The 23,741-nt window shown below is 36.1% G+C and overlaps 1 protein-coding gene across 4 annotated transcripts in view; it reads left to right on the forward strand.

Annotated features, from left to right (window-relative positions):
- Nucleotides 1-23,741, forward strand: part of KPNA3 (karyopherin subunit alpha 3) — a 93,773-nt gene that overhangs the window by 60,779 nt on the left and 9,253 nt on the right. For 2 of the 4 annotated variants that reach the window (XM_023621566.2, XM_023621567.2), the window contains exons 3-11: nt 3,159-3,287; nt 4,386-4,475; nt 4,665-4,694; nt 4,781-4,833; nt 4,971-5,066; nt 8,233-8,318; nt 10,641-10,727; nt 11,092-11,261; nt 12,466-12,510. In XM_023621566.2, coding sequence (XP_023477334.1) covers nt 3,159-3,287; nt 4,386-4,475; nt 4,665-4,694; nt 4,781-4,833; nt 4,971-5,066; nt 8,233-8,318; nt 10,641-10,727; nt 11,092-11,261; nt 12,466-12,510 — 786 coding nt within the window. The remainder of the gene's footprint in view (nt 1-3,158; nt 3,288-4,385; nt 4,476-4,664; nt 4,695-4,780; nt 4,834-4,970; nt 5,067-8,232; nt 8,319-10,640; nt 10,728-11,091; nt 11,262-12,465; nt 12,511-23,741) is intronic. The other 2 variants (XM_023621568.2, XM_023621569.2) reach the window with 1 other exon arrangement.

The raw sequence follows: 23,741 nt of genomic DNA on the forward strand, positions 1-23,741 counted from the left end.
GGTGTTTGGACCTAACTGCTTGATAAAGGAAACTGTTAGGTATTTCCTTTGTCCTATGCTGTGGACCACGAAAGTTCAGGAACCTGTATAAAGCAAACGTTAGCTAATTTCAGAGTGTTGCACAGACTATGATCTCTGATCGCAGTACAGTTAAATTAGAAATCAGTGAATAAGAAATTTACAAGAATGTGGGGCCGGCCCAGTGGCACAGTAGTTAAGTTCACATGTTCTGATTTGGCAGCCCGGGGTTCTCACCGGTTCGGATCCCCGGTGCAGACCTACACACTGCTTTTCAGGCCATGCTGTGGTAGGCGTCCCACGTAAAATAGAGGAAGATGGGCACGGACATTAGCTCAGGGCCCATCTTCCTCAGCTAAAAGAGGAGAATTTGTGGCAGATGTTAGCTCAGGGATAATCTTCCTCAAAAAAAAAAAAGTTAAATAAATAAATATTTAAAAAAGAAAAATTTACAAAAACCTGATAATTGTGAAAAAAAAATTGAGCATTTCTAAATACCTTGGACATCAAAGGAATCCTAATGAAAGTTAGAAATACCTAGAAATGAACAATAGGAAAAATATTCCATGTGGAATACAGTTAAAGTGGTACTTCACAAGAGAAATTTATAGCAAGTAGAGAGAACAAATAATAGAATTTAAAAGGCATATTACTTTAAATATAGCATAAGTTTTAGAATATTAGTATATCACTTAATTTTTGCTGCATAATAAACCACTTCAAAACTAAGTAACTTAAAACAATAGTGATTTTATTCAGCTCACAATTCTGTGGGTTGGCAGAGTGGTTCTTCTGGTCTGGGCCAGTTCAGCTGATCTCTGCTAGGCTCCCTCATTCATCTCTGGTCGCCTGATGGGTTAGTTGGTGACTAGGTGATCTAAGATGGTCTCACACAAGTTTCTGGGTGTTGGCTCAGATCTTGGTTGTCCTCCACATAGCCTCATCGTCCAGCAGGCCAGCTCAGTGTTGTTCAGATGGTGGTTTTAGAATTGTAAAAGCAGCAAGAGAGGACATGCTTGGATGTGTGAGCACTTTTCAAGTCCATTTGCTTAATTTCCCCTTGCCAAAGCAAGACCCCCAGCCTCACCTAGAGTCAATGCAGGACTGGACTATCCAGAGACAGAGATATGGGAAGGGGAATTCTAGCCATTTTTGCAAACACTCTACCACAATTTGAATATGAGCAATTTTATGCTGATAAATTTGAAACCTTAGGTGAAATAAACAATTTCCCAGTGGAAAAAAATAAAAATAATTTATCCAGCTAACTTAAGAAATGAAAAACCTGAATAGATCTAAAAATAAGTAAAGAAATTATATCAGTAGCTAAAAATTTAACCTGTCCCACCGCCCCAAGAAAGAAAAAGTAACCTTACAAATGGAACTCCAGCAAACATTCAAGGAACAGATAATTTCAGTCTTAGTAAATGATTTCAGGGAAGGTAAAGAGGGAACACTTTCCAACTCCTTTTATGAGACTAGCAAAACCATGACACCAAGAACCAAGCCAAGACAGTGTGAGAAAAGATGCTTATAAGCCAGTTTTACTTATGAACATAGGTGAGAAAAGTCCTAAATAAAATATTAGTAAATTGAATCTAGTAATGAATATATTTTTTAAAAATTCCAAGAAAGGTTTATCCCAGGACTTAAAAAGTTGTAAGTTTAACATTGCAAGATTCTAAGTTTAACATTGGAAAATCAATTAATTTACCACATTTACAGATGAAAGAAGAAAATTATATGTCCATTTCAATAGATGCAAAAAAAGCACCATTTAATAAAATTAATCATTTATTTGTAGCTTAAAAAGATAAAAGAAAACAAATCTTAGCAAATTAGGAATAGAAAGAAACTTCCTAACCAAAAAGAGACAGCAAACATCACGTATAGCGATCAAATGGCCGTGCCCAGGTTGGGCATCTGTGTGCATAGGAGGCTTTAGTTGTATTTATGCTTCCTATTGCTTTTATGCCTGAAATACCTGGGAGAGTAGGAGGAGTGGAGGGAGTAAGATTCCTAAAAGACCTTTGGAAGCTTGATTGTTTCAGTCTCTGGAAAAGGTGGAGGACACAGAGAATGGAAATAGAGTGGGATCAGGGTTAGAATAGTTTTTGTTTTATCTATTGATAGATAAACTTTTAAAATGGATTAAATTCCAAGAGATCTTAAAAATTACCATATAATATGATTTTTAAGTTAACTGTGTTACAAATCACGATATACAATGCATAGATTTTTTTAAAATTTTGAAACAACTTTAGACTTGCAGTCTGAAATTAAGTTGCAAGAAGAGTACGAAAAACACTGTACATCCTTCACTCAGCACCCAGCTTCCTTGATTCTTAGCATTTTTCCATATTTGCCTTATTCTTGCTCTTTCTCTCTGACATATATATATATATATATTTTTTTTTTTTTCCCTTCAACTAACATTTTTTTCCCTGCCTAAGTTGCAGGCATGGTGCCCCATTACCCTAATACATCAGTTCTTATTTCATAAAAACATACACTTTCCACAGTGCATTTGTCAAATTAACATCTGTAAATTTCTGCTACCTAATTCATAGGCCCAACTCATGTTTTGCTGGTTGTTCCCAATAATGTGCTTTATAAATCCAAGATCCATTCTAGGATTAGACCTTCCATTTGTCATGTGTCTTTAGTCTCCTTCAGTGTGACAGTTCCTCAGTCTTTATCTTTCATGACTGCGTTTTTGAAGAGTACAGACTAGGTTTTTTGTGGGGTTTTTTTCTTTTTTTTCAAAGCAGGTACCTGATGGACTCAATTTTCCACTTTTTTTCTTCCCCACAGGAAGGTTCACCCTGAGCTAACATCTGTTGCCATCTTCCTTTTTTTTTTTTTCCTCCTCCCCAAAGCCCCAGTACATAGTCGTATATCATAGTTGTGAGTCATTCTAGTTCTCTTCTCTGTGAGCTGCCACCACAGCATGGCAACTGACAGACGGGGGTGGTGGGGTTCAGTGACCAGGAAGCAAACCCTGGGCTGCTGAAGCAGTGAGCTCCCAACTTTAACCACTACGCCATCAGGGCTGGCACCAGGCTAGTTTTTGTAGAATGGCAGGTTTGGATTTGTCTGACTTTTCTCAGGTTGTTGTTTGTTGTTATTACTTTGGTCAGGAATGTCACAGAAGTGGTATTGTTTTCTTGGTGCATCAGACCAGAAGGCACACAATGTTCATTTGTCCTTTACTCGTGATAATAACCTTTGTTGCTTGGTCAAGATGCTCTCTGCCGAGTTTTCCCGCTGTAAGTAAATATCTTGTGAGGAGCCACTTGATACTATAAAATATCAGTGCATGGATTTTAGTATTTGTGAGGTGTGTTAATTAAAAAATAATGTAGAGATGATTATTTGAATAGTTACTGAAGAAGTATGCTGTGTGATATAAGTATTCTAATGGTTAGCATATATATAAATATCAATTTGTTTAAACTTGCTTGCTTATACATGGCACAAAAGTAGATGTCATGCAGACAAGTCAGTAAGCTTCAAATATATATTTCTAGTTTTAACTTGCTATTTGATCTGAATTTTAACATCAATATTAATACCTCTTTAATAATTTTCTATTATAATCACTTTTATAAATATTGTATTCAAAACTAGTTAGTATACCCTTTGAAGTTTTAAGTTAAAAAGAATCTTAGAAATCCTTTAGTCAGTCTTTAATTTATTTTGACTTAGTTTTATAGACAAACTAAAAACTTAGAGAAAATTGGTGATTTGCTCAAAGTTATATATTATGTGACATGGCACAGGTTGCCATTACAAACAGTTGAAATCTCCTAAAATGTAGACCTGTATTTGCTAGTAGAGAATTCTTGTAAAAGCCAGATAGCAAGAGTTTAAATCTGAGATGAAGGCAAGTAGGTGACACTTATGCTAATGAATTCCCATTCCCCACACTCTCAACAAGGATACAGACTTAACGTTTGAGCATTGAACTCTTTCCCCTTAGGCTGGACTATTTAATAAATTGCTTCAGGCAACCTTAGCAATAAGTACATGAAAGCTAGCCTACTATTTGAAATATGTTTGCTGGACGTTTATAATAATAATGATTCCCCAATTTAAATCTTCACTAAAGGTTGGGAGGTACAGTATTGGTCAAAAAGTTGGTGCTTAATAAATAGTATGTGTGTGTGTGAAAGTTGGACTATAAACCAGTTAATTTTGTTACTAGATCTAGAATGTGACCTGTCATTGGTTCGCAGTTATGCACATTTAATTCATATTATCCTTATGTAGAGATTCAGTGTTTGTTGCCTGATAAAGTTGAAGTAATTTTTATAGATTTTTTAACAGCAGCCTTCATGACTTCCTATTAATTGGTTGCCTTTCAGAACAAAAGAGATGAACATTTACTGAAAAAAAGAAATGTTCCCCAAGAAGAAAGTTTAGAAGATTCAGATGTTGATGCTGACTTTAAAGCAGTAAGTTACCTTGTTCTTATAAAATGTTTTTAAAATAATTTTTATAATAACCAGAGAACTTCCTTTTTAATCTAAGACCAATTGTACATTGATACTGAAGGTATATTAACTCTTAGCTTTAGTAAATAGACTAATAAATGTAATTTTGCTAATAAATTCTTTGCTGAACTATCTTTTTTTCTTTTTAAGCAAAATGTAACACTAGAAGCTATATTGCAGGTATGTTATTAATTTAATATTCTCCTTTTGAAGTATTTGAAATTGATTTTCTTTTTAATTTCTGAAATTTACATTTGGTGTTGCAGAATGCCACAAGTGATAACCCAGTGGTCCAGTTGAGTGCTGTCCAGGCTGCGAGGTAAGGACTGATTTGTCCAGAGAGAGAGTTACGGCATACCTAGGGTGTCTTCACTGATGGTCTAGAAGTGGTGCATTGTTATTTCTTATCATAGTTTGAAAATTACAGCAATTTATTTCTTATATTTCTTTTTCTAGAAAGCTATTATCCAGTGACAGAAACCCACCAATTGATGACCTAATAAAATCTGGAATTTTACCAATTCTAGTCAAATGTCTAGAAAGAGATGATAAGTAAGTATAAATTTGACTCCCTGTTTACTTTATTTCAGTTAACTGAAAATTTAGGATTGTTATTTAACCAATGAGTTCATTTTGGTTTTGTCTTTATTATGTTTTTCATTTGTCATGAAATGTATGTAATTTTCTTATTTTCTCATCTTATTCAGCAGACCTAAAGTGCCTCTCTTTTTAATTTTATGAAGTGTGTGTATATTTTCTAGGAAAATTTTAGCTGCTGTTTATTGCCCATTCTGACTTATCTCAAATATTTATAGTCTTTGTTAGTTTTGGTTTTTTGGGGGGTTTTTTAGTAATATTTAAAAATAACCCAAATACTGTTTGAGTCACTCTTTGCTTATGAGTCTATATATAGATTAACCTCATGACTGAGTTAACATGAATGGTTTCCAGAACTGAGTAGCTCTTTCTTGCCCTGGGAATATTCCAGCTGATCCACTGATCCTCTGCAAAGTCTTCAACAGAACTCTAACCATGATTAGTTGTCCACTGTTGTGCTTTTTATTTGTGGCTAATGAAAAATAAGAGGGCGGGTTATACTTTTTCAGAATAGAAAGGGAAAAACACCACTTGGTAGCTTTTGAAGTGCTGGCCCCATTTCTGTTGGTGTTCAGAGATATCCCAGGGTGCTGTATCTTAAACCTCATCAGTTTGAATTAACTGGGGAGAATGTAAGTTTGAACTCCAAAATATTTTAGAACAAATGCTAATTTTGCATTTAAAGAACATTTAGACTAAAGCTTGGGATATTTTGCTGAGTGTTGTCTAAGGAATTTTCAGTTGCCTAGATAAAAATAGTGGTATATAAATGTTGCCACTACAGGTTTTTATTATTTAAAAATACTTCCTTCTGCTTCTATTGTGTGCCATAACCAGCCCTCAAAATCTCTTAACACTTTTTTTATCCTATCCTGTGTATTTTACATAACAAGATTTATTTAAGTAAAAATAAGTTTTATTTCAGCTGTTTAAAAAAATTTTGTTGTACTCCTACTTTCAGGGCCCCCTTTTTGTTCTTGATCTACTTTTCTTTCTTCCTTTTTTTTCTTTGCATCCAGTCTTTGGCATCGACTCATTTGTGTGGGTGTGTCTGTGAAACATAGCATATATACAGGAAAGTATGCTAAAATATGTACAGACCTGTGTAATCACCGCTCAAAGCAAAAATAAAAAATTGGTTTTGATGTGACTTTAGGATTTGTCGTGGAAGATTGTGTTATAAAAGACCATAGACTTTGGAGCCAAATAGACCCTGGTTTAAATCGAGGTTTTGCTCTTAACCAAAACCCAAGTGTCTTCTGAGCCTCAGATATACCTCATCTATGAGATTTAAGTGGTTGTAAGGAATGGAAAGAATACATACAAAGCACTACGCCATATCAAGCTTATAATAAATGTTCATTTATTGTTTACTTACTGCACTCATTAATTTTTTCTGTATCTTCTCTCTTAACTCATTTTTCAAATGACATCTTAGAAGACTTTCTCTGGCTTTGTAATTTTATTTTTGCACTCCTCTGTTTTCTCATTTAAGGCCCTCATTTCCAGTATTTTGCCAAACCACCTAGTCTAGCTTTATAACCCTTTGCCCTTCTGGTCTGGGACAACATAATACTGTCTCATCATCTTTGATCTTATTATCGTTTTACTTCTCCTGTGCCTCTCATACCCTCTTATTCCTTGCCTTTCACCAAAATTCATCATGTAATTCTTGTCTGCTACTCCATTTTCTCATCTGTTCCATCTTTTTTTTTTTTTGAGGAAAATTAGCCCTGAGCTAACATCCACCACCAATCCTTCTCTTTTTGCTGAGGAAGACTGCCCCTGAGCTAACATCCGTGCCCATCTTCCTCTACTTTATATGTGGGATGGCTGCCACAGCATGGCTTGACAAGCGGTACATAGGTCTGCACCCGGGATGTAAACTGGCGAACCCTGGGCCATGGAAGCATAATGTGGAAACTTAACTGCTGCACCATGGGGCCAGCCCTGTTCCTTCTTTTTAAGCTCACTGCTTGCTCTGTCTCTGACGTTTATTCTCCTTAAAACCTTTTCTTTCTTGGATCTCTCTAACCTTTTGATACTAACAACCTCACTCTCTTTCTTTGATATTTATAGTTTTCACTGAAGTCCCTAACCTTTGGCTCTCCTTAGTTTTGCTCACTAACACTCCCTGCCACCTTGGTATTCTACTTAAAGGAATTTATATTCTTTCACCTATCTATCCTTAATGTAGGTAATTTCCTTTTAACAGGTTTCTCCTACATCAGTCTTTCCTTTTTTTATCCATTCTGCTTACCATGGACTCCAACATTATTTTCTTTACTCCTCTTTTAAGTAGCACTCTATATTTGGTTATGTCTGTAGAATAAATCCCAAGTTCTGAGGCCTGGGATTTGAGCCCTACTCCCCCACCCCCAACACACACACACCACCCACAACTCACACACACTTAGATAATCTACCCTTCCAATTTCATCCTGTATTATGTTTTTGCATACCTTCTTGGCTTCAGCTCTCTTGATCTTTTCCTGGTTATCTCTACACATCATGATCATTTTACCCATGATACTTTTATTTGTATTTCCAGCTCTCAGTGCCTTTCCATCTTTTATCCATCTTTGAAAAGCTATTTCAGTTTTTACTTTCTTTGGATGATTGTCCATCACTATTCCAAATTATAACGATCTTGCCCTTCCAGTAAAATTATGCAGCCTTGTAATATCTTCAGTATGTAAAGCAGATAGTGTGCTGGAGTCAGATGGGGTTCCAGCTTTCAGGCCAGTCTAGAGCCTGTGCAGTGATTCAGGTGAGATGCTGAGGTCCTCAGTGGCACAGTGATATTGGGGGTGATGCTATAAACATAAGAAATATTTGGAAGGTAAAATTGACATGACTTATTGATCACACGTCTGTGGGAAAGGAAGAAGGCAAGGAAAATAATGACTGGCTACATGTTGTCACTACCAGTGGACATGAAGTAGATTTATATTGACTGACTTTGGGAGCCACTGAGACATTGAGGTTGAGATATCCAATAGGCAGTTGGATATAATGAGGTGAAATTCAGGACAAGGTAAAAGATAGCCATATAGATCTGCAGGTCATAAATTTGTAAGTGTTAGTTATGTATTTAAAGATGTTTTATTGTTTTTTACAGCCCTTCGTTACAGTTTGAAGCGGCTTGGGCGTTAACTAATATAGCATCAGGAACTTCCTCACAGACCCAAGCTGTCGTGCAGTCTAGTAAGTAAATTAACTTCCTCACGTGCTGGACTTTTTTTTTTTAAATAGAGGCAAGGAAGTGGCATTTAGTTATAAAGACTAAATTTTATTTTGTAGCATTTTTAAACTGGTGAATTTTATAACTTACTTTTGATGGTTGATATTTTTCTGATAGCTATCATGAATCTATCATTAAGTAATTTTAATTGTGGTTACTAAAAAGTGAATAGAGTTTTACCTTTTTGGCTAGAGATCATCCCCTAACAACAGGTTTTACAATTTTTGTTTTTAATACTTCCAAGGTTCTGAGTAGCTTATGCCGTTTAGCTTGTAACATATATGTTTTTGAAATTTTGCCTACCTCAGAATGGGCTGACTGTTGTTAGTGTGTTGACCCAATTTGATGAAAGTCCTTTGAAAAAAACTAAATGTCACCAAGTACTCTTAAGGTGTGGGACACTTAACTGACTTTAGGTGTTACTCATGGTGATTTTGAGTAGTATTGTGATACAGCATTAAGTTACATGGAAACGGCTCGTGAGATTCCTGTTCTCTCTCAGTTTTCTTTCAGATATTTCATAATGTCAAGGGGAAAGATTCCAGTTAGACATTAGTTGTAACAAAAAAGGAACAGATTTTAGACTAGGGCTTCAATAGAGACTAGTAGGTACAATTTAATAACAATATTTTGTTTTCATTTTTAATTGTTTTGTTATCTTCTATTTGTGGTAAGTGATACGTCTTATAATTACAGAAGTGATAAGTAAAATTAGTTAAATTATAAATATGAGTTAGTTGAAATCCTCATACATTGCTGATGGGACTGTAAAATGGTGCAGCCTCTTTGGAAAACAGTTTATCAAAAGGTTAATCATAGAATTACCATGTGACCCAGCAGTTCCACTGCTAGGTGGAACCAAGAGATGTGAAAACGTGCCCACACAAAGACTTGTGCACGAATGTTTGCAGCAGCATTACTCATAATAGCCCCAAAATTGAAATAACCCCAATATCCATTAGCTAATGAGTAGATAAACAAAATGTGGTATACAGTGGGATACTATTCAGCAATACAAAGGAATGAAGTGCTGATACATGCTATAACATGGATGAACTTCAAAAAAATCATACTAAGTGAAAGAAGCCAAACACGAAAAACCCCACATATTATATGATTTCAGTTATATGAAATGTCCAGAATAGGAAAATCTGTAGAGACAGAAAGTAGATTAAATGGTTGCCTAAGGCTGTGGGAGTGGACAGTAGGACTGCTATGGGTATGGGATTTCTTTTGGGGGTAATGAAAATTTTGTAAAATTAGATTGTGGTGATGACTGCACAACTCTGTATAAGTACTAAAAGCCAATGAATTATGCGCTTAAACCAATAAATTATATTGCATGTAAATTATATCTCAATAAAGCAGTTAAAAGGGTGAGTCAATTTTGATTTAGATGTTAAGTAAATAATACAAATAGTGCAGAGATACAGCAAAAGATCCTAGAGGTGGTCACAGTTTACTGAAATTTAAGAAAAAGTGATCTACCTTATGTTCAGTTTCTGACCTGGAATGGGAATGATACCAGTGTTTTAGAATTTGGGCCAAGCTGTAAGTTATGTAAGGAGTAAGGATTATAATATTAAGTTATTTTAAAATATAAGGTGGGCCTGAGATGGGAATAATCAGTTCTTTAGTTAATCTCATATCACCAATTAGGATCACGTTAACTAAAGTATTATAGAATTCTAAGGTTACGTGTTTGGAGTAGGAACTCTTTGTTTTTTAATACATTATAGGAAAAATTTCATGTTTCTGTTGTCTTTTAATTATGACATAATAGTCACTTTTAGGGGCTGGCCCCGTGGCCGAGTGGTTAAGTTCGCGCGCTCCGCTGCAGGCGGCCCAGTGTTTCGTTAGTTCGAATCCTGGGCGCGGACACGGCACTGCTCATCAGACCACGCTGAGGCGGCGTCCCGCATGCCACAACTAGAAGGATCCACAACGAAGAATATACAACTATGTACTGGGGGGCTTTGGGGAGAAAAAGGAAAAAATAAAATCTTTAAAAAAAAAAAAAAAAAAAGACAATCGTTATAAGAAAAAAAAAAAAATAGTCACTTTTAGGTACTGTCAATAGGCATGTTACTCAGATATTACTAGTAGAAAATACTAAAATTGATTATTTTTAAGGTAAAGATATTTGCCATGTTTATATATTCAGTGAACTATGATTCAGCAACTATAGTGTGCCAGGCTCTGTATATTTTATCAACATATTTAGGCTGAAATCTATAAACTCTTCAACACTTTGCAGTATAAATAATCATTTTTGTTTATTATAGATGCCGTACCTCTTTTTCTGAGACTTCTCCATTCACCACATCAGAATGTTTGTGAACAAGCAGTATGGGCTTTGGGAAACATTATAGGTAAGTTGCATTTAGGTTTGAAAAAACTCCAATTAAGATACTTAATTAACTTTTTTCCTGCATTGGCATAGCCATTACATACTATGTTTCCTCTAATTTTAATATCAGTTGACTATCTTCTTGCCTCATAAATACTAACTTAAGATGGTATCTCTTTGAAACAGTGATGCAATTTGCTATCGGGATTGGTAGGTTAAATTTGTGTTTCCCAAATCAAAATCTGGAGAAACAGCAATACTTGATGTCCTTGACTAATGGTGAGGAAACATAGAACATCAGTGTCCCAACATGAGCCATTGCATACATTTCAGACTTTCTCATCCTGAATGTAATTTTTTTTTAAATACAATTTTCATTTCTGTAGGTGATGGTCCTCAATGTAGAGATTATGTCATATCACTGGGAGTTGTCAAACCTCTTCTGTCCTTCATCAATCCTTCCATTCCCATCACCTTCCTTCGGAACGTCACATGGGTCATTGTCAATCTCTGCAGGAATAAGGACCCCCCACCGCCTATGGAGACAGTTCAGGAGGTAAATGAAGAATTACAAAGGCCAGATGGTATATTTTCCCTATGTTTATGCTTTAGATTTTCATGCACAGGGAATGAAATAATGCATATACTGATTTCATTGCAGGTATGAGATTTTTTTTTAAGTAACATGTCATATTTAATTTTTGAGTCCTGTGAAATACAAGTTCAGTACCTTATGGCACCTGAAAGAGTATCAGTCTACCCTAATTCTTATTTTTTAATGACTATTTTTATAAAAGGAAAACATAAGTGATTCAAACAAAAATACAAAAGAGAAAATAATAAAATCTCAGAGTTTTATTTATTGCATTGTATTGTTGGTTTAACACTAAAAAATAAGGGATTACTACAGATAAAACTAGTCTACTTATATGCAAATATTCTTGAGTGAATTTGCATTAAATCCAATAGAAATTTCCCATGATTTCTGACAAAATTAGTGTTCTTAAATGTGTGACATACTTTGTGTTAAATCTACAAATTAAAGTAAAAACTTCTGTTTACATCTGATTTGTAAATGGATCTGAGTATTTTAAGTTTTTAAAAATCCTATGTAACTTTTAATCACTTGACTGCATAGAAAATGTTGACTATGAATCTTTATAATTGACATCCTTCATCAGCTTCTGCTACCTTTTGCTGTTAGGGAAAGGGTACTTAGTGTGATTCTCCCCACCCCTTCTCCCCTTCTCCCAGATTAAAAAAAATATCTGTAAGGTCTGAATTCAACAAACTTTATTCTTTGTGCTGGTTATAATTTTATTGACTAGATCTGAAGTCAGAAACTTTAATTTGACTCAAGTAGCTTATTAAGTAAAATCATATTTTACTTAAAGAAGGTAAGTAAGACAATGATGGCAGTTTTAAGAATAGCTTTTTTTAATTACTATACTTTTATACTTGCATCTCCATTCTTTGCACTTGACATTATATGTCATAAAGAAGGTTATTAAAAACAAATGTTTTTTTCTTTAAGGCACGTTAATCTCTGCCAGATTTATTTGGATGTTTTCATTGGACATCTGAAAAATGTTTTTGGTTTTTCAGATTGAACTTATCAGATTTTTATTTTCTTGATGGAGATTCAAACAAATTTAATGTCATTCTTGCCCTGCAAATAGTGTTCACTGCGTTTTGTATCACAGTTAGAAATATATATTCATCAACTCTAGTGTTACTTATTGTTTATCTTCTTTCCTCAGATTTTGCCAGCATTATGTGTCCTCATATACCATACGGACATAAACGTAAGTAAAGCAGAGCTTAGATTTGGGATTTTGCTCTTGATGGCACTGGGAGGGTTATTTATTCTTTAGGCTCTTAGTAAAGGTCAGTGGATATCTTATTAACTTGTCAAGCTCCCACAATGTATAAGTACTTTTCAGAAATAGGCTTAAGGTTAAATTAAGTTTATATCTTAAATCATCCAAACAGCAAAAATGCTAACTTAAGAGAAATTATCACATATGAAATTTATTTATCTGTATCATTATTAGTAGTGTTTTTAAGTATTAATATTATAAAGTGGCAAAACTTTATAAAGCACCTTTATTTTTTTTAATCTCATTTCATTCTTATAATAGGTAGGCTAGATATTATTGTCCCTATTTTACGGAATAAGAAACTGAGCCTCAGGGAAAGATTAAATGACTTATCCAAAGTTGCAGAGCTGGTAAGGATCAAAGTCAGAATTCAAAACTGAGATCTTCTGATGACAGATCTTGTATACTTTCCATGAAACCACCCTGCCTCCTAGGCTACAACTTTTTGATGTACAGTACTCAAGAATATCAAGTATAGTTTTAAATGCGAAGGCATTTTTAGATGATTCGTGCATTACATGAGGTTCAGTTAGGCATTTACTATTTGTGTTCTGGAAAATTTTTTTATTAGGCAGTCTGAAAATTCTCCTAAATGTAGCAAGGCAAAAATGTTCTTCCGTGGAGTAAAACAATGGATAAATTTCAGTGAATCTAGAATGGATTCTAGCATTGATCTAGCATTGATCTGGCTTCTGTTGTTCCAACTAAGATTTCTGTCTGTTTTTATAATCCTGTATTTACACATACACATAATATGTAGTTGTGTGTGTGTATGCTAGAATTATGTGTGGTTTATCATCAGGATGAAGAAAATACATCTTTGCTAACATTTCTTGAGAGGCAGTATAATTCATACATGAATATTAAACCACATTTCTCTAGTTCATTTTAGGACTTTAAGCTATTGGGAAGGAATCTTTTAAAGGTTATTTAAGTAGCTTTTTTTGGTGACATATTAGCCTGAAATGTCATAAAACTTAAGTGAAACCTGTTTAGTTATATACTATCCTGTTTTTGGACTGGATATAAAAATGACTTAGCAAAAGATGTATAAAGTAATAAATACCTTAAAAGAAAGAAGGAGGAGGTAAAATTATACAAAAAAGTATATTCCTTGCTATTGAATGCTAAATTTAGGTCTAAGCTTTCTGACAGCCAAGAATAAAAGGGAAATAAGCAAAATGTCTGTTATTTCCATCAAAACTTTTCCCCCAGGACATTATGGAATTGATTATAGGCAAATAAAATCTTCTCTCATCCCTTGGTCGTGTTTATTTGAAAGGCAAGATATTAAAATGGCAGAGTGCTGTGGTTGTAGGTTAGTTGTCAAGTTAAACAAACGCTCGCAGATTATTCCACTGAAGCCAGAATTGTGCCATCAATTGTAAGCTCAAAGAAGACGACGCCGTAGAGACCCTGCCCTCTAAGACCTCAACATTAGTAGCAGGAAAAAGAGTGAAAGGAATGAACTTGTGTCGATGACTTGTTATGCTGAATCTATGTCTATACTCTCCTTTTGTCTTCCCAGCACCATTATGAGATAAATTTTATTCTACTGTTTTACAAATAAGGAGATTGAAACACTCTAAAGTAAAATAACCTAACTAAGATCATACAGTGAATGAGAGTCATAGCTGAGAATTGCAGCCAGGTCCAGGGCCTATGCCTTTTCATACCGTGGTCACATAAACACACAATATGGTGAGAAAACAAACCAAAAAAGTAAAATAGAAGAGTGACCAAAATGCTAGACTGTGAAGTTATGTATTGTCTCAGGCAACCAGAAAGCTTCACTGAGAAAGGAATGTTTGAAATAAGTATTATAAGGAGAAGGGTGGTGGTAGAAGTGGTGACAGAGGTGACAAAGATGATTGTTAATAGTTGGTATTTATTAAGAGTTTAAAATGTGCCAGGCACTGTTTTAAGTATTTTTTATATGTTAACTCATTCATTCTTTACAAAAATCCTATGAGAATGGTACTGTCATTGTCTCCATCTTACAAATGTGGTAAAACAAGCAGACAGTTGTGTAATTTTTCTGAAGTCATACAACTAGAATTAGTAGGATTTTGTCAAGTTGAAAAAATCATTTCAAGTACATGAGGAAGATATTAAGGACTCAGGAGGATACGTAGAGAGTTTGGAGAATACAGGTAGTTAATAACCCAACACGTTTGCCAGGGAGTTAAGTTGCAGGGTTTTGAATCCTGCATTAAGGAGTTTGGGGCTTATCTTGTAATCAGTGCAGAGTCATCAAAGATTTTTAAATAGAGGAGTGATGTGCTTCCATCTGTTAACAGTCAGGTAACTTAGAAGAGGTTTGGAGGGTTTGAATGGGGAAAGTTTGAATGTAGATAGGCCTATTTTCCTATCAATAGTAGGTTTAAGGAAATTGATGAAGGTATGAACTAGAAGCAGTCATAGTTAGGAGAGGAAAAATTTGAGTGTTAAGAGATAAATTGAGGGGCCGGCCCCGTGGCCGAGTGGTTAAGTTCACACGCTCCACTTCAGCGGCCCAGGGTTTCACCAGTTCGAATCTTAGGCACAGACATGGCACCGCTCATCAAGCCAGGCGGTATCCCACATGCCACAGCTAGAAGGACCCGCAACTAAAAATACACAACTATGTACTGGGGGACTTTGGGGAGAAAAAGGAAAAATAAAATCTTAAAAAAACAAAAGATAAATTGAATAGAGCTTTGAGAAGGAAGATCAAGAGAAGGAGAAGTAAAAATTACTTTGGTTTCTAATTTGGCAGCATTTGAATAGCTGATAATGCCATGAACTGTCAGAAGGAATAAAGCAAAAGGATGAGACTGATAGAGGAAGATGATGAGTTTATTGTAGGACAGACACATTGATTTTTATTTACTGGTTGTTCCTCCAAGAAGGAAAAGGCAATACAGATTTGAGGTATAGCAGTTATTTAAGGAATTCAAGAAAATATGGACATTGAGTAAGATTCAGAAAAAGGGCTAAAAATTTAATTCTAAGGAATTCTCTGAATTTGAGCAGTAGCAGCCAGGGAAGAGGAACCAGCAAAGGAGTTCTTAAAAGTAGAGAGATGGAAGCATAAATTACAAAACAAAGAGTGGGGAAAAAATAAGGCAAAGATTTAGCAGGTTCTAGATCACACAGCATCTTGTATACCACCTTACAAGCCATATATCCTTTTTATGTAGCTGATAGGGAGCCAAAGAATAATGGTCTAATTTGTATTTTGGATTGATAGTGCATATCACTAAGTGAAGTGTAGATTTTAGGGGAAAGTGGAGATGGGAAGACAGATCAGTGGTGATTTTGTAGTATGGATGAGAGAAAATTAGGACCAGTACTAGAGCTTAGACATTAGGAGTAAAAAGACAAGGGAGGGGCAGCTCCAGTGGTGTAGTGGTTAAGTTCACGCACTCTGCTTTGGCAGTGTGGGGTTCACCAGTTTTGGATTCTGGGCCAGGACCTACACACTGCTCATCAGGGCATGCTGTGGCAGTGTGCCACATACAAAATAGAGGAAGATTGTCACAGATGTTAGCTCAGTGACAGTCTTCCTCAGCAAAAAAGAGGAGGATTGATGGTGGATGTTAGCTCAGGGCTAATCTTCCTCAACAAAAAAAGACAAGGGAAAACTTGAGAAATGCGTAGGTGATACATTTGCTGGTTTTGATATGGGTGGTGAGAGAAGAGAGGAGTCAGGGATAATACCCAGCTTTCCAACTTGGGTTTTAGAATAGGACACTACAGAAAACACGAGTAACAGCAGGGAGAGGTACAAAACATCAGGAATGACTTAATTTATGAGAAAATAACTAGTGAGAATGCTGGAAAAGCTGGATTAGGGTGTGGAGATAAGATAATTAGGTGATTCATTAACCTTAATGTGCCAATGTGACATTAGAAGAAAAGCTAAACATTGACCCTGAGGACTAGAGAAGAAATCTGGACTGATTCTGGTCAGTCTGTTCATTTGCTTTCTAGTTATTGTGCTTCGTAAAGTTAATTTACAATTGCAAGGATTCTGTGGCATTTGGTTTTCCTGCCCTTTTTGAAGTTGTTCATCCATGGCTCGACATGCCTAGACAATTCTGAGTGTTACTTAACATTTGATACAAATCTACCTTGTTTTACTGCTGGTACAAGTGAAATTAATCAGTAACAGTTTGGTTATATGCTGAGACTTGATTGTTAGTGACACTTGGTGATAAGTGTGTTGTGGGTCCCCAAGACCACCCTCAGGTTCAGTGATTCGCTAGAAGGAACCACTGAAAAGCTGTTACACTCATGCTTATAGTTTACTACAGTAAAAGGATACAGATTTGTTTAGGAAACCTTGGCTTTTTCCTTCCTCTGTAAGGAAAAACCCAATTCTCCCCGACTGTGTGTTTCTCTCCTATGTACCTCCTTCACTACTCATACAGAACACTTCACTTGTGATGCTTCTGGTCACCAAATGTATGGGGTTTTCCCCCACAACAAGCAAGTCTCTGTGACAGCAGCTTGGTGTCCTACAATTTAACTCAATTCTGACACTGTCCACCCAGAGACAGATCCCACAGGTTAAGGGCTCAGTCTCACAAGACACCCCCTCTCCCCCCGGCACACTTCAGATGCCAGTCGAAAGCCCGAATTATCACCTATGCTTCTGACCAACCGGCTGTAGTTTGAAGGTTCCAACAATCCCTTTCTTGGGTTCGATTAATTTTCCAGAGTGGCTCACGGAACTTAGGGAAACAGTTACGTTTACCAGTTTTTTAAAAGGTATGATAAAGGATGCAGATGAAGAGATACATAGGGCAAGAGTCGAGGTCTGAGAGGGTCCCGAGCACAGGAGCTCCTGTTCCTATGGAGTTGGGGTGCATCCTCCTCCCCGTGTGGGTGTGCTCGCCAACCTGGAAGCTCTCTGGACCCCCTGCTATTGGGATTTTACGGAGGCTTCTTCATGTGGGCATGATCCGTTATTAACTCCATTACAGCCCCTCTGCGCTCTCTGGAGGATGAGTGTGGCTGAAAATTCCAAGCTTCCCATCATGGCTTAGTCTTTCTGGTGAGCAGTCCCCATCCAGGAGCCCTCCCAGAGTCACCTCAAAGAACAAAAGACGCTCCCAGTGCTCTTATCACTTGGACAATTACAAGGGTTGTAGGAGCTCTGTCCTGGAAACTAGGGCCAGAGACCAATAAATACATTTCTTCCTATTTCACAAGATTACAATCAACAAAGGCAAAAAACACATAGGGCAGAGTTTAGGAGAAATCTAAAGGTCAAGCTCCCAGTTGTCCTCTCCCCATAGAGTTGTAAGGACAGAGCTTTACTCTGCCAGCAACCATGTGTGACAATACATATGAAGTATTTTCAACCAAGAAGCTCCTGAAGTTTGGCAGGGTTTTATTGAGCGTCAGTCACACAGACATGGACAGCCCACGTGGCTGAGCTTAGCTACTCAGTGGCTATCGTCTCCCAGAGGTCAAACTGATAGAGTATGACCCAAAGCCCCAGGCAAACAAAAAGAGGTGTTCACCATAAAATCACATTGTTAGCATAAGCTATCTGTCTGGCCCAAGGTCTCGAGTATACAGTGTTATCAGGCAGGGTAATCCAGGGCCTCAGAGGTTATCTGGAAGGAGCTGATCAAAGGCCAGTCCTTTCTTTGGAATGTGTAGGATCTGAACACCCCAAGCCTCCTGAGTTGCGCTTTACTGCATATGAGGATTAAATGTAAGTATACACTTGTGACTTGGTTCAGCTCTGGTTGTCTCTGAAGCGTGTGTGACATTAACATTCCATAGACATGCCACAGGCGTCTGCCCTTCTAGGAAAATGCTGTACATGTTAACAGCAATTTTCAGTAATGGTGCCTAACAGGTTATTATTTGTTAGCGTATTTACTGGAGGTGACAGAATCAGTGAAGCTTTTTGAGCTGAGCATATTCGTGTTGGAAGACTTTAGGTTGCTAGAGATTTTCCTTTGGTTTATGTGATAACAGTTTTCAAGAAGATTGTTGCTTCAAAACATTGACCCTATAGAGTTGTCAGTCTTTTGCACATGGGCTTTTGTCTCCTATTGTGTGTCTAGAGATCAGCTTTCTAGCAGTCTTCAAGTATCTGAAATATTGCTGAAGTATACAAAGTTTTAAAGCTTCCTAGCAGAGAAAAACAGACACAAATAGTGAAAAATAATTAAAGTCACCTGGGATTGCTGAAGACTTTGTTGGCATATGATTAAACAGATGATTAGCTAGAAGGAGACGAGTATACTCTTTGTCCTAGTGGCTGTAAAAGCCAGGTAAGTTAGCATAGAAATCAAGAAAAAGGGAAAACCAAGAAAAAAGAATAGAGGGGAAAATGTAAAATAGCAGAAGCAGCGTAGATGGGAAAAGGCAGCAAAAGGTGAAATTACAAGCATCAAAGACATTGAGCAGCTGTTAGCCTGATAATGGAGATGAGGAAAGCAAACTGATGAAAACAGAAGAACCTGGAATGGCCTGATTATCTTGTTCTGTGAATTGCAACATTTTTCAAGATTTTTTTAAATGAAATTTTCAATTAAGGCACAGTATATTATAAAACAAAATTAAAGAGAGCCTAGCAGAGTCTTTGCAGTTTCAGGGGACCTAAGACCTAGCTATAGGTTATCTTCCCCCATCAGCCTTTGAGATATTGTCATGGAGATCCCACTGAAAGCCAGTAACTGATCTTAGCTTAGAAGCTTTAAATATTTCATTTTTTTTAGGCCTCTGCATATTAGTAGGGGAAAATAATAACTTTCTGCTAATAGTTGGAGCCATGTAATGAAAACAAAGTTACATTTCATTTAGCAGCCTCATAAAACATCACAGACCAAGGCAACCAGTATCATTCTGCACAGTGTCCCATTTGTGGACATGGTTTAATCAGACATATTATTACGGATAGACGTTTAGGCTATTTCCTGAATTTTGCAAATGTAAGTAAAATAGCAGTGAATAATCTTATGTGTTTTCATATTACTGGAGATACGCTTCAGGGTAAATTCCTAGAAGTGGGATTGCTAGGTCAAAGAGTGAAGGCATTGTAACTTTGTTACATATTACCAAATTCCTTGCCTTAGGGCCTATGCCATTTTGCTTCCCAGCATCAACATACAAGTGACTTTCTCTGTAGTCTTGCAGTTAGCTCAGGGCTAATCTTCCTCAAAAAAAAAAGAATGGGTGTTGAATTTTTCAGTGTCTATGGAGATAATCTTATGATTTTTCTCCCTAAATCTATTAATATGACATATATTAATGATATTATTAAAATTGAACCATCCTTGCCTTCTTTGAATAATCCCACTTGACCATCATGTATTATTTTCTTAATGTGATATGGGATCCTGTTCACTAATATTTTATTTGGAAGTTTTGCCTCCACATTCACATAAGTGATATTGGTCTGCAGTTTTTTTTATGCTATCTTTATTAGGTATTAATATTGTGTTTTTATGCTTTTTTAAAGTTCATTAACATTATGCTTCCTTTATTTTCTGTGCTCTGGAACAATTTGTATAGCATTGGGTCTATCTGATTTTTGAAGATTTGGTAGTTTCCCCCTTGAAATCTTTTAGGTCTTGATACTTCGTTAGGATAGTTTCTTGATAATTTTCTCTGTTTTTGCTATGGAAATTGGCTTATTTAAGTTCTCTCTCTCTGCTGAGGTCACTTTTTATAAACTGTTGTCCTAAGAAATTATTCATTTCATCTAGGTTTTCACCTTTGCTTCAAAGTATGGAAAATAGCCTCTTTATCGTTTTTTTGTTTTAATTTACTGTTTCAAGGATATTTTCCTCGTCATCTCTTATTTTTTATATTTGTGCTTCTCCTCCCCCATTTTTTCTAATTAAGTTAGCTAGGACTTTTTCTATTTTAATTTTTTCAGAGAATCAGGATTTCAATTTATTAATTAGATCTGTGATATTTCGGTTCATTGTCTCATTACTTTGTACTTTTATATTTATCATTTCTTTGGTTTTTGCTTTCATTTGGTTTGCACTGTTCTTTTTCTAGCTTTTGATTTGGGATTTATTTATTTTTATTTTTATTTTTTTATTTCTATTGTATACATTTTTTAAGGCTGTGAACTTTCCTTTGATTACTGCTTTAAATGAATCTCAGATTCTGTTATGTGGAGTTCTCATGATTTTGTAGAAATTTTACAATTTTTTTTGTATTTTCTCTTTGATCCAAGAGTTATTTGACATGAGGCTTTTAAATTTCCATATGGAAAAGCCTTTTTGGTTTTTATTTTGTTGTCTAATTTGATTGCCTTGTAGTAGTTTTGTAATATTTCTGCTTTACATAATTTCTGTTTTCTTTGGACCTAACGTGATTTTTGTGCTCCGTATGCAAGTTACGTTATCTGTTATTAAGGTATAAATTTCAGTATATATTCGTAAGCTCTATGTCCTCGTTTTTTGTCTACTTGACCTCACTCATACTGACAGTGTGAAAACCTGTTATTAGTATATTTTTTCTTGCGTCTTTTTAGTTTCTGCTTTGTAGTGGTTTTTGCAGGGTTATTTGGTGAATAGATGTTTGTAACTGTTTATATTCATTGTAAATTGTGGGATTTAGCTTTATAAAATGGCCTTGTTTGTTCTTTGTAATGTTTTTTAGTCTAAATTCTCCTGGTCTGCTAACAGGATTGCAGTGTCTGTTTTCCTGTCATTTACTTGGTGTACCTTTTGCTCATCCCTTTATTTTTAGCCTTTCTGAATTAGGTTTAGGTGTGTCTCCTGTATACAGCATAGAGTTGGGTGTTGTTTGGGGAGCCAATTTGAAAACCTGTTTTCTTGGGGCTGGCCCAGTGGCAGAGTGGTTAAGTTCACACACTCCGTTTTGGCAGCCTGGGGTTCACAGGTTCAGATCCTGGGTGTGGACCTACATGGCTCATCAAGCCATGCTGTGGCAGCATCCCACATACAAAATAGAGGAGAATTGGCACAGATTTTAGCCCAGGGCCAGTCTTCCTCACCAAAAAAAGAGAAAAGAAAATCTTTTTCTTGTTATAGGTGAATTAGGCCCATTCACATTGTTTGATATGTTCGATTTCCACTCTGTCGTATTATTTGGTGATATAATTTCTGTGTGTTATATTTTCTACTTAGTGTGCTTTTTCTCTTAAAATTTCTTTTGGCATTTAGGAAGATTTGTTTTTGTTCTAAGATTCCATTTATACTTATACTTTCTATAAGGCCCTTTTCTTTTTTACTATCTGGTTTGACAGTTTTCAGTGGTATATTTTGACTCCTGTATTTACTTGTACAGTTGGTGAGTTTATTCTATTTTCTCTCACTTTATCCTCCCATTTTTGAATCTGTAGGTTTATGTCTTTTGCCAAATTTGAGGCATTTTCTGCCATTATTTCTTCAGATATTTTTTCAGTTCCATTTCTCTTTCTGGGACTCTGATGACACAAATGTTAGATCTTTTGTTATCCTCCACATCACTGAGGCTCTGTTCATTTCTTTGCTGTCTTTTTTTTTTTCCCCTTGTTGTTCAGATTGGATGATTTGCATTGATTTATTTCTGAGTTCATTGATTTTTTCCCCCTCTCTCCATTCTGCTATTGAGTCCTTTCAGTGAGTTTTAAATTTTGGTTACTAAATTTTTCAGTCTTAATTTCCTTCTTTATGTCTTCTATTTCTTTGCTGAAACTTCCTATATTTTATTTGTTTCAGATGTGTTCATAATTGCTCACTTAAGTATTTTTATAATAGTTACTTTAAAATCCTTGTCAGATAATTCCAAAATCTATGTTATCTTCGTGTTGGCAACTGTGGACTGTCTTTTCCCTTTTGAGTTGAGTTGGTCCTGGTTCTTGGTATGATGAGTTATTTTCAGTTGTAGCATGCACATTTTGGGTGTTATGTTATGAGACTCCGACTTGTATTTAAATCTCCTTACCTGTTACTGCCAGACTGCGTAGTAGACAGGCTTTGCTCACACAAATAGCATCTGCAGACACCCCAGCAGGGAGGCCTTACTGCTGGGGTGGGGTGGTAGATGGGCTCAGTGCTGAGGCATACCTTCTGTGTTCCCATTTTTGAAGTTGCTATATTTCTATTTTTCCAGAACATACAACATTTATAAATTATTCTTCCACTTTTATCCCCACGTTTGTATTAGTCTTTGATCTACAGTGAGATACTTCCTCAGTCATCTCTTGGTTGAGTGAAGCTCATCCTCTAGTAAAGGTGTCAGCAGATTGTTCTGTAAAGGACAGATAGTGAACATGGTAGGCTTTTCAGGCCACATGGTCTCTGTCTCACTAATGTAATGTGGAGTAGTTTTATTCGGATATGGTACCTTAAAGCCCTTCCCTCTCCTCTCTTCTCTGAGGTCTCACACAGGCTTGGGGCAGGAAGCCCAGACAAAAGCTAGAATTTAACTTTTTCTCTTTTTACAGGTAATTTGAAATTCGTTGTGTTCACTGACTCCTAGTAATGCTGAAGGCATGGGCTATACATGATTTTATTTGCTCTTCTTACTCATATACTTTTTGAAGGATATGTGGAGAGATTTTAATTCAGGTGGCTGCTGCTATTTTAGAGCAACAGAATGTCTTTAATTTGGATACTCCAATAGGAAACATCTCTGGGTTTTCACATGGATAAAACCTGCGCTTACATTCTTCTGTGATGTGAAGACACCAAGGAAAGTGACTTGCAAGCTCTTTGACTTGGAATGAGTCTACAAACCTGAGCCTACTTTTTAGTTTTTGTTATTTGCCATATATTGGGTATACAGCATGGTTTATACTCTGTGCTCTTCAATTAGGGGCACTTTTCAAGGACTTTGCAAATAATTAATTTTTTCCCAAACAGAGTTAAAATGCCAAGTCATTTCTTTTATCTATTTGCTTTAGAGCCTGAAAAAGTTAATTACGTTGCTAAACATGTTTGAAAACCACTGGCATAGACAGGATCTTCTTGGTCTCTTCTAGACTTGAAGCAGCATGGGCACTGGTGTCATTCTGTGTGTACAGTCTTCCCCCGTGATGATTAGGTACTCGGTTTGTGGGGCCAGGGAGAATTACTTTTCTGCCTGTTTTTAAATTCATCTATCTGACATATAAATGTAGAAGTTGTCCAAGACTTCTGTGTCTCATTTTTGTGAAGAGTGATCTGAGGTAGGCATAGATAGAG

Source organism: Equus caballus, chromosome 17 (assembly GCF_041296265.1).
Source record: "Equus caballus isolate H_3958 breed thoroughbred chromosome 17, TB-T2T, whole genome shotgun sequence".
Lineage (NCBI taxonomy): Eukaryota > Metazoa > Chordata > Mammalia > Perissodactyla > Equidae > Equus > Equus caballus.